This window comes from Microcebus murinus, chromosome 15, assembly GCF_040939455.1.
Source record: "Microcebus murinus isolate Inina chromosome 15, M.murinus_Inina_mat1.0, whole genome shotgun sequence".
Classification (NCBI taxonomy): domain Eukaryota; kingdom Metazoa; phylum Chordata; class Mammalia; order Primates; family Cheirogaleidae; genus Microcebus; species Microcebus murinus.
The window spans coordinates 31,613,482-31,625,765 of record NC_134118.1 but is presented as its reverse complement, the minus strand read 5'-3'; the positions used below and the strand labels follow the sequence as shown (position 1 = coordinate 31,625,765).

At 38.2% G+C, this 12,284-nt stretch overlaps 1 protein-coding gene across 1 annotated transcript in view; it reads right to left on the bottom strand.

The window, feature by feature from the left end:
• SPMIP2 (sperm microtubule inner protein 2) overlaps positions 1-12,284 on the bottom strand; it is an 87,182-nt gene that overhangs the window by 27,873 nt on the left and 47,025 nt on the right. The window contains exon 3 of the mRNA XM_012735621.2: positions 10,847-10,905. Coding sequence (XP_012591075.2) covers positions 10,847-10,905 — 59 coding nt within the window. The remainder of the gene's footprint in view (positions 1-10,846; positions 10,906-12,284) is intronic.

The following is a 12,284-nucleotide window of genomic DNA, read 5'->3' as shown; positions in this document are numbered from 1 at the left end:
ACATCCACCCTCTATTCAAACTGTAAACCTGACCTTCTCACTTCAGGTGCCGTTCAAAGGGAATGGCGGATACAATTTAAATTCTTTCTTGGCTTTTCCCATCCTCTGAAGGTCAGAGCCCAAGAGTGCCCAACTGCGTCTCTGGCTTTCCCTGCGCCATGGGATCCAGCACTAGGACACTCATCTGCATCAGTCCATGTGATGGCTATTTCTGGACTTCTGTTACCTGTCCTTGAACCACCCCTCTGCATCACTGCCCTTCCTTTCCTACCTAACCTCACCTCCTCAGACTCTTCCCCAGAGAGCCTCCTGTGCTTCCCTCCCCACCCCTGCTCTGGGGGACGTGCAAACACCCTGGCGTGGCCTTGTCACTGCCTTTACTACGCGCTTCAGAATGATCCGTGTGTCTATTTCCCCAGTACATGAGCTGTTTGATGGAAAGGACAGCACTCTAGAAGTGTGTATTGATATATTGACTAAATAATGAATGGTCCAACTGAAGGCTTTAAACCAAAGTAGTCAGAAAAGGGCATTTCTTCTTTACTGAATACCAAAGAGACTATTTGGGATAAAACGAATTACAAGAAAAATACAAATGCTGAACAGAAACTTTCCTTTTGACTATTAATAATTCTAAAATGCCCTTGGCTACAGGGACTCTTAGTTTTTGGGGTTTTTGTTTGTTTTTTTTTTTTTTTTGCATAGTCTCCAAATATCACATAGAACAGCTCTCTTCCTCACCATTGTGTCACTATAACTATCGGGAAATCATACAAGCCTCGGACCCAGTGGTGACACTGAAGAGAAGCTACGTGTCACAGATACGGCAATTTCACTGAAAGCTGAAATTTTACCAAACCTACATTCTTTGAAATAGTTTGATGACAGACCCCTACCAGTAAGATGGACGTCACACTTGTAACATACCCTTTTTTCCCTGTAGTACTCTTTTCAACATATAGACTTTATTTGTCTGAGCCTAAAGTTTTAACTCATCTATTTACTTGTAATTTGCAGTCCTTGCTCTGATTTCACTGCCATGCGCCTTTCCGTTAGGTCCAGCAGCCGTTCCCTCAGTAACCCTGGTCTCCTGAAACGTGCTGTAAAAGCTACAGTTCTATCTGAAGTGCTGAGAAATTATAGATGATAGGCCAGTGAATTGTTACTGCCTCTTTCTTACACGCTTTAGATGTCAGTATTTTTCATAATTTACGTGGAGAGGAATTTGCAGAGAAAGGCCACATTCTGAAATGAATGGAAGTTTTCATCACCTGAGCATCAAGTGATAAATTAGGGAGTTTTCTCCTTAAGAATAACAGCACTGTCTCTTCTTTAGCTAGCTTTTCTTTTAACAGCAGCAGCTTTCAAAATGCGTTGCATCTTGTCTTTTTGCTGTAAGGGCTCCATCCTGAGAAGAAGCACATTCATTCATTCAACACACACTTCACGTGCACCCTGCATTTCTCCCTTATGGCAAGTACTCTATGATTGCAATTAGATAATTAATCATATACTAGGCTGTTTCTGTCCTATCTCCCCTGAGAAAATGGTAAGGAAGCAGGAACTATGTCTGTCTTGTTGGCATTCAGATTTTTTTTTTTTTTTTTTTGAGACAGAGTCTCGCTTTATTGCCCAGGCTAGAGTGAGTGCCGTGGCGTCAGCCTCGCTCACAGCAACCTCAATCTCCTGGGCTCAAGTGATCCTCCTGCCTCAGGCTCCCGAGTAGCTGGGACTACAGGCATACGCCACCACGCCCAGCTAATTTTTTCTATATATTTTAGTTGGCCAATTAATTTCTTTCTATTTATAGTAGAGACGGGGTCTCGCTCTTGCTCAGGCTGGTTTCGAACTCCTGACCTCGAGCGATCCGCCCGCCTCGGCCTCCCAGAGAGCTAGGATTACAGGCGTGAGGCATTCAGATATTTATAGAATAGATAGATTGGCACCAGCTATCAGTGGGGCACTGCGACAGTGACGACCCCGGGAGCTCCCTACTGACCTGACTTCAGCGGCAGCCTCCCGGGAACCCTGCTCTCTCGCTGCTCAGCTGAGGAGGCAGCCAGTGGGGGAGGCAGCAACTCAGGAAAGAAAGTGGGAAGACGGTTTTTAGTAAACAGGCGTAAAGGGCCAAAGTAGGAATAGGCACTAACAATCTGAAAAATTGCAGAACTTTTGCTACTTAATGCTTACGGAAATCCTTGTAGTGTGTCAGGCACCGGCAGCCTTAAAAATAGAAAGCTGTCAAGATTTATGGATGCTTTGAGAAAACAACTCCAAGAAGAAAAGCACACATTTATGTACTAATATATTTTTAAATGGTGGCTGTCATTAAGTGTGTGCTAGCTTAACAACTGGTTTGGGAAGTACTTTTTTTGGAATAAAACAGGCAATTTTTTATACACCAACAAATTAATGCCGAATATAGGCACACCTTATACTTTTCTGAATAAATAAAAAGTCTTGTTTATTCAGGTCAGTGAAAAAACTTTAGCACTGAAAGTCCTGGCTTTTGATTGAAATTTTTTCAACTTAGGAGCCCTAACTACCAAAGTTCCAGTTGACTATTGCTATTTCTCCCATAGTATTTTTATTTTTTCAAATAAAATGCTTATATATGTACATAACAGTATTTCTTCCGTTTTAATTTAGATACATGTAGATAATACATGTAAACAGTACTAGAGCACTTGTAATAAAAACACTCCCCTTCTCTCCCCACTCTATACCCCGACATTCACTTCCCCAAAGCAACCACTTTTAGCCCATTTGGTTCTTCTGGTACTCTATTTAGCCCCCCAATATATATATACAATAAAAGCTCCCTCTGGAGCCCCCATTTTTCCTGTTCCTATCTGAATTGATAGTTCTCTAGGTCCCTGAATGGCCACATTCCTAGTACTTTCTTTTACCACTGTCTTGGGAATTCCCTTTGCCTGTCACTTTTGTTGGGTACTTTGTTTACTGGATTGAATTCTTTTCCCTTGTTTTACCCCCTTGTTTTGCTAGGTATCATTCTCCAATCACCTCTCCCCTCCAAAAAAAATGGCTGGAGATAGATTTTTTGAATACAGAAATGCCTGCAAATGCCTTTTTTATGCCCTTCCACTTGCCCTTTGGCTGGGTATAGAATTCTAGGTTGAAAGTCATCTTCTATCAGATACGGGCATCATTGTCCCAATGCCTTCTAGAGTCCAGTATGCTGTTGAGAAGTGTGATACCATATTGATTCCTGATCCTTTGTAGGCATCCCAATTTTTCTCTGGAAGGCTTTTGAGTTGTCTCTTCATCCCAGTATTATGAAGTTTTATAAATTATATGCCTTGAAGTATTTTGGGTTTTTTTTTCCCCATTCACACGTGATAGAGAATTTTAATCTGGAAATTTATGTTATTCCCTTGTGATCATTTTCTTGTATTATTGATTTCCTTCTGTTTTCTCTAAATCCTTTCTGGATCTTTACTCAGATATGAGTCATTTTAATTAATCTGTTTTCATATTTTTTCTCTTCTCTTCTCCATTTCTTGGACTTTTTGTTTTACTCTTGAAGGATTAACTCAGCTATATAGTATGAAATTTCCATGCCATACTGAATCATTGCACTGATCAGTTTTAGCCAACTATGAATTTTAATATATGCATTTACATTATTTCAATGTATTTCATTTATTTAATAGACAATATTAATAGAGTGGCCTGCTTTTTCAGTTTAGTTTGTTTTGGTGACCCATTTGATTAACTTCCTCTTTTACTTTTCAAAGTGTCCGGTTTCGATTGATTTATTGAGTACTCAGTATGTGGCAGTTCTAAGCACTGTGTATGTAAAAACACAATCTATACAACAACCCAGTGGAATAGATTCTGTTATCATTTTACAGATTGGGAAACTGAGGCATAAACCGTTTAAAGAACTTATCCAAGGCATCACAGCTAGTAGGTGGTAAAGCTAGGACTTGAATTCAGGAAGCCTGTCTTCAGAGCCATCACTCTTAATCTCTATATAGATACTGCCTCTTAAGTGCTCACATTCCCCTATTTGGGGAGGAAATATAAGGTTATTTCTGACTTTACTGCTGACATACTGTTGAACTTCCTCTTAGCTAAATCTTTGGGCATCTCCTTTATTACGTACTTGGGAAGGATAAATTCCTAGCGAAACCAACTTTGATTCTCAATTCAACACTCTTCCAAGTTGGCCATGCTGCATGTCTCCTGGGCATGGGTGCTCACTAACAAATCCTACAGTTATGAAAAAGCAAACTGCAAGCAGCAGATTGAGAGAGTCAACACTGAAAAGAGTTGTGTCTCTGTGGCTCTCAAGTAAGTGAAAACCTAGGGGAGGTTGTAGTTAATTCTGATCCTTAAAACTCATGCTTCTCTGATCTACATGGCTGATGCCCAGTTTGGCTGTTCTTCCCTGGAGCTTGCAGCCTCCTTGACACCCGCCCCCATTTACTGACAACGGCTGTCTACAGGAATGACAAGTGTCCCTTAAAACACTAGTCCTGGGACAAATCCACAAATCAGCAAGTTAAGTGGCAAATATCAGGAGCCCCCAGTTGGCAAAGAGGCAACTTTGTTGTGACATGAAGTCATCATTTCTTTCTAGAATGATGTTTGCCTGTGAGTAATTCTATTGCTTTCATAATCTCAATAAGTCTTTTATTTATATGTATTAAAAAATTCGCCCAAGGAGGCAGCTAGAGAATTTCCTAAAATTCTAAGCCCAGCTTAAATTTCATCTCCTTCAGGAAGTCCTCATGATGAGCTCATTCAGCTTCCCAAGCCTCAACTATACCAATTTGTGCATTAGGAGTACAAGCAGGACCAGGACTTGTCTTTTACAGCTAACTCAGCAAATACTTATTGAGTGCCCCGTATGTGTCAAGCACCATGTTAAATGTAAGAGGAAAAAAGAGAAAGCAAAATACCTCCATGTCCCACCATCTTGTGGGGAAGATCAATATGCCATGGGGCTGAGTCACAGTCTCCAAAACAGTGTCTGGAGGGAGGGCCTGTGGGAAGGTTAAAGGGTTGACAGAAGAAAGAGCACATGCAAGCTGTGTCTTGAAGTATGAATAAGGTTTCCAGAGAGCTAGAGGTGTTTTCCTACTGTGAGCTGCTTCCCAGTGGGACCTCACTGTTTCTTATTCTATCTTATCTTCTTGAATTAAACTGTTGCTATATTCTGTTTTTATTTCCCTTCTCTACTGTGAATTTCTTGATGGTAGGTGCCATACTTTCACTCATCTTTGTTTCCTAAATGCTTTGCTTTAGTACCTACCACCTAGTGTTTAATAAATGCAGTCATTAATTAAATATTCTGGGAATACATTCAGAGAAGTGTCATTAGGCAATTTCCTTGTTGTATGAACATTATAGAGTATCCTTACACAAACCTAGAGAGCACAGCCTACTACACTCCTAGGCTCTAATGGTACAGCCTAGTACTCCTAGGCTACAAACCTGTACAGCATGTTACTCTACCATACTGCGTGTAGGCAACTATAACACAATGGTATTTGTGCATCTGAACACATAAAAGGTACAGTAACAATACAGTGTTATAACCTCACAGGACCACCATCTTAGATGGTCTCCTTTGGTTCATCATTGACTGAAACATTAGGCAGCACATGGCTGTCATTATATTGAACAGAGAATGAATGCTGAATTCCTGGTTTTATGAATAGGTCTAAGAAACAGATGAGGGGAGGGTACCTTGAGAGAAAGTTTAAAAGTTATTTCAGCTAGAACAAGGAACATATGCACACACACACACACAAAATGCATCCTGAAAAGAATACGACAGGTTCGAGGAGCTAGGCCTCAGAGAATATGTCAGACCAGCGGGAGACCACATTGAGGGGGCCGCGTCCCCACGTGTGAGCTCTGATTGCAGCGAAACGCTTTCCCTAACTAGGTGACTAACTGAAATATGTCAGGGATGGATGAAAATGCAGACTGCCCGGTGATTTCATGACTTTGAGTAGTTTTCCATAGATTCTCACTACAGGTGTGGGGTGAAGGAAGGGGAAGAAGATTTAGGGTAGATAGTTTCCAAAAGTACTAATTTCCTCTTTCTGACCTGCAAAATTGCAGGGAAATCCAGAATCTGCTGATGGCAAGACAAACACATTATGTCTACTTTTTGTATAATTTGGGATTGCTGGTTTGACATTTTAACTTTAAGGACTGGATTTGTGTTTAAGTATTTCTTGTTTGCTGATCCACTACCTCTGAGGTAAAGAAAAAACAGCACACTATGGAAGGAAATGAAGTTTAGCAACTAATCAGCATTCCTCACTTTTTATTTGGAAAGGACATGACCTGAGAACATTTTATTGAATCATGAGTAGAAAGAATGACAAGAACATTGTCCCTTTCCAAACTTGTCTACCTCTAAATCAACGTGGCTTTAGAGAAACCCAGTGACTTTGAGATGAATCTTGTGCCCAGATGTTTAATAACACGATAATTACAACCACTAAATAAGTTGTATTCCAAAGATCTAAAGAAATTCTAACCCCGGAAATAATTTTATTTAGAGCTCAGTGACTCAAACATCTAGGACAAAAGATGATCCTAAAAGAAAGTTTTCTGTCATCAGAAAGGAGAAACAGAGGCATCTCTGAAATCAGCCTTCATATTATTTGTTAAAGGTCTTTCCTAAGAGGATAGAATGAGCTCTTCAGTAATGGCATGTAGCTTCTACAGAATTCACTCACCTCTTAGAGCAAAACAAAAAGCCCTGCCAAGTCATCATTTGCCAAATACATTCTCTTATGATTTCTCTTAATTGGGCTGTAAACTATTCCTCTATTTTCTATCTATGCTTTTTATTCTGCTTGTGGAAATTAGAAGTCATGTACGTATAAATTGGCACACATACAACTGCAAACAGAAAAGACTGTATGAAAACGAATAACTCATATCTAGAGAAAACTGAGCTATTTAGAACAAAAGTATGTTTCCTTTAATTAAGAAAAGAAGGTGTTAACCCATACCCAAGGACTACAATCGTTCTCCACTGATGTATATTGTACTGAAATCTTCTGTTTACATCATCTATCTTGAAAGTCTCTGAGCAACTTGACAGTAAGGGCCCCGCTTATTAATTTTTAAATTCTGAGCACGTGGCACACAGCAAGTCACCATTTCACATTTGCTAGAGTACGTACTTATTGGTCTTTAAGATGCAATAAATTGTATAACATACCACTGATTTAATATAGCTTTACGTAGAAGGAAAAAAAATCAGCACTACATTTGTGCATTATATTTATACACAACTATTATAAAACCTGTCCTGATTTCAAGAAAATTAAAAATAAACAGTGTGCTGTAGAATGGAGGAAATCCTGGAATTGTCCTCTAGTGTATGTCTTGTCTCAAAAACAGAGTGGATGGACTCTTGATTTCACCGTGTTAGTAGACAAACATTCTTTGACACTGGTAATACAGAATCAAATCATCCTAGTTTCCTACACTACTTTCTCTATGGCCTCTGATAACTTCCAAATATTTGTCTGTTATTTTCCTTAATTTCTCTGTTTCCTTGTATTAATGTCTACTCTTTGAAATTCCCCACAGGCTTCGGCAGCCTTCCATTGTCCTAAGTCACCCACCTCTACGGCTCCTTTTCTCCTGCAGTGACTCCCATTGATCTTGCCCTCAATGTGGGCAACCCCAACAGTACCCTATTCAAGGGTATCCCCTTCGTTTCTCAGTCTTTGCTAGAGGTTCTCAGCCCTTCATCGCAATTACTGGTAGAGCTCTTTAAAAATGTCCAAGCCCAGGTGCCACATGGATCAATAGAATCAGTCAACCTGGCCCAAAACACTAGCTCTGTGGCCCTTAGTCATGTGACTTTATCTTAATTTTACAGGTGAAGACATCAAATTTCAGAGACTATGTTAAATCTGCTTCATCAGATTGCTATAATGCTCCCCGTCATTATTGTCCCCTCTTTTTCCATTTATTTAAAGCCTATGTTTCTTTAAAAATTCAACTCAAACCCTTCTCCTTGCCCCAGCTCTCTGTAAGCTCGTTTGTTTTGGCTGTCAGCAAAGCCCAGTGAAAACTCAAGACAGCCTGTAAAAATGAAATCATCTCCTGGCTGATCTTCCTGGAACTGTTCTTGTCACCTTTCAATCCATTCATTCTCCACACAGGACTACAGCATTCCAGAAGGATCTTAACCAAAAAATTTGGATCATGCTGCTTCCTATGTTAAATCTTCCAATGAATTCTCTTTGTTCTTAGACCAAAATCCAAATTTCCTAACCTGGCCTGCAAAGTTCTACAAAACCTGATCCACATCTTACTATTCTCCCTATTTATTTCTGTGGGCCAACAGACAGCACGAGTCCTAACTTGACGTTCTCCTTCCTACGTCAGACTGTGGCTAATATTTTCCCTCTGCCAGGAATGATCTTATACTCACCCTCTCAATACCAGCCTAATAATCACTTTCTCGGTAAACACTTTCCCCAACCCTCCATCCAGGTGGCTGCCCCAGGGAAACCTTTTCTTTAATCCCATAAATACCCTACATAATGCACTGTTTTGTCACAAACTGGATGGATTAGGGTAGGGGATTAACTTGTTCCTCAGTATACCTCTATATTGTTTGATTTGTTGCCACAAGCATGATTTATATTTGCAATTTAAAAAAAAATGTTTTTTCAAATGTGAACTGTATAATATTTTTAAAAAGCCATACATTTAATATCTCTCTCCTCCCCTAGAATACAAGTTCCAAGAAGCGCATAAACTGAGACTGGCTTATTCGCTATCATGGCCACAGAATCTACCAGAGCTCTGAACATAGGCGGTGCTGAACTTATTCAGTGAATGCTGTTGACCGAGAACAGAACATGAAAACTGATGGGGAGGCCAAGCACTAACTTTGCCCAGGAAAGGGATGGCTCGTAGGCCAATTTAGAGCACACCTGAGCCTGTCCGTGTCGGTACCCTATTCAAGGATATCCTGCTAGCTCAAGAGTGGGGCAGAGAAGCTTTTAAACAGCATAGGTGTTTAAAATCTTAAGAGGGAAGCAACATTTGGGTTATTGGTATCTGACTAGTTTGAAATAGGAACCAAATGAGAAAACAAACACTGCATGTCCTAATAACTGGGAGCTAAATGATGGGCACACATGGCACAAAGAGATGTAAAGGACATTGGAAATCAAGAAAAGGGGAGGGGAGAGGTACAAACTTACCTATCGGGTACAGTGAACACTATTCTGGTGATGGGCGCACTAAAAGCCCTGACTTAAACATTATACAAGGTATCCGTGTAACAAAAACATTTGTACCCTCTTAATATATTGAAATAAAACGAAAAAAATTTTTTAAACAAAAAGAAAAAGGACCCAATCCAGAAGTTACAGGTGAGTCCAGGGGGTCGCCAATACATGAAAAAAATTTTTAAACCTAACTAATTTTCTAGTTATTATCTTCGTTATTAATTTGGCACTCAACATGCAAATTGATTTTGCTATTTTTTTTCTTTCATATATATGCCCAATTTCCCAATTGAATTGACAATCCCTTAAGTACAAAGTCTTTTTCATAAACATTGTACCAGCATTCTCATGACCTGGTACAATCCATAGCATATTCCCCAGAAATAAAGATAGCCAACATTCTTTTATCTAAGAAAATATTCAAAGCTTCCATGTTTCTCAGGTGCTCTCCAAACAATTTTTTTTATGTTAAATGCAGCAAATTTTTACACTTTTAACCATGTTTATTGAAATGTCATTGATTTTCAATGGACTTTATCACATATTCCTAGGCAAAGAAAAACATTGGAGTATTTGCAGTAGATACCTGCAATGTTATCTAAATAAATGAAGTAGAATATTTAAATAAGAATATGTACTTTTCATGCAATGAAGTATAACTATTTCTCTATGGCTTTAAATATGGGATATGCTTAATAAGTTATAGGAATTGCCCAGTGAGATCTTTTATCTTGGAATAGTAACTAACTGGCTTTTGACATGGAGTTTAAAGTCTTGTGTCTCTTTGAGGCAGTTTATGTTGTGGTGGTATAGAAAGAAAAGATTAAAATATAATAACTTTGCACATGTTAATAATTATATCCTTTAATCATTAAAAAGGAGGTGAGATAGGCCCCAGAAACCCTCACCTCCAAAAACCTATGATAACAAAGACAATATTTAATCTGCAATCTTGTAAGAGCAATGCTGATTAATTCCTTTCCTCTTAGGAACCTGAATCGAACCTGAATTGTATGTTACATCTAGATGATAAACCCTGGTTTTGTTCTTTTCCCATCATTTAAAATGTCTTTGGCTAGATGTGTTTAATTTTGGTTAGAAACTGCCTTAAGATAGCATGAATTCAAGCCATTATGTGACTTTAGTAGGATTATGTTTATTAACCAAGATTATCCATTATGATGGTTTCCAGGCCAACAGCATGAAATAAGGTTTTTTTCTTTTTGAAACTGAAAAGAAAATTAATTGTTTTTTTTTTTCCACAGAGAGAATTATTTATAAAGTTAAAGCCAATCTCTCATGCAATTGCCATTCTTAATAGCTTCAGGCTTGCTTCTCTTTTTTTTGCTATAATACAGCAATTTCTTATTCTCACTATGTTTGCTTTACTCTTTTCTTCTCCTTAATTAAAACCTAGCAGGAAGTGAAAATTTATTGTGTTTATCAGAAACAAAAAATTCATAACTTTACCAAAAAACCTACATGAAATAAAAAGTGGTAATATACTTAAAAATTTTTTTAAATTAACCCTGTTACCAATTTAGGAAGGAAGTACATTAATAATATTAATAAAAAATATATTTGCATGGGCTTACCATGGGTTTTGAAATCTGTGGGTTACTTTACTAAGAGCAGCAAGACTTTCTTCTCCACCCTGTAAAAGGAAGAAAATTGATGTACCATGGTTCCAAGGTAAATAGGCATCAACATATCCAAGGGTCTATATTCTTAGTCAAAAAGGAAGTCACATTGGGAAATGAAATAGGAAATGCTAAACTCAGTTAAAAGAAGACAGGAAGGAAGATGGTCTTTTGATTCCTGAACTGAGAGAAAAAAAGCACAAGAAGTAAAATAAATATGACCCAATGTGCTTTCCTTTCCCTCTCTGTAAAAGGAAGGGTGTTGGATGGCAAAAAGGGTGTGACCCATGATCTCTAAGCTCCTTGCTCCTCTTGCTTCTGTGTCTAAAAAAGCAGGCCTTCTAAACTACCATTTACCATTTAGACGCAAATAGTTTAGCTCTCTTCACTTTACCTTATACTCACAGAATTAGAAAGCACTGTGGCAATAATATAGGAAAGAGTTGGATTATAGAGGGTCTGTGGTTAACTGCAGATCTGAAAACTTTCAGAAAGCATAACTCAGACTGTTGATAAAATACTTGGTAGCTTAGAACCAGTTCCCACATTAAAAAAATAATTCCTACGTGCATTGCAATGATCAATTATTACTGAATGAATGACTCTATATACTACCTCCTTTTCACAGGGAACAGCCCAACGAACGGCACCTCTTGTGAATAAGCACGTGGAATAGAAGTGTCAGATTTATACTGAAAAGTGTTTTGGTCTATAATCATTTCTCAATTTTGCAGCTAGGGTTGGGAAACCATAACATGGATCATCCAAAAGAATTTCACTTGAGTTTTGGAATGCATTTTTAACTTACATTAATATAGGATGCTATGGTCATAATATCTCAAAATGCAAAATCATATTATGAGAATTTCAATATCAGGGGAATTACCTAGTACTTTTTAAATAATCTTCCCTCTTTTTTCTTCCTTTCTCTCAAGTTTCTTTATTAACCACTTCAGAGTTATTTGTGCTTGAGAAAGCAGATCCATTTACTTATGCCTTCTCAGGAATAAAGACCTGAAATGGTGATCTCTTCAACATCCACACATAAAATGAAACAAAGAAAGAGACATAAACAAGATCACTAATTCCACAGAAGATCTGAAAACTAATAATCTGCATACAATGGAAAGACCATGGTATAGCTTTATTTCTCAATTGATTTCTGACATATGAGTCACTGAAAATTGCCCTTATCCATTGACTTATAATTAATTTTATTTATATGTTAATATCATAAATACTTTACTGTGGACACATTTCCAGGACTTGGATGATCTTCTTTGATCTTATGCTATTCCCATTTTTAATAACCAAAATTGCATCTTATTAATTGGATAAGAACTTTCTCAGAAAAAAAATAAACATCTTTTTTGCATTTCCCCCATAGATAGTG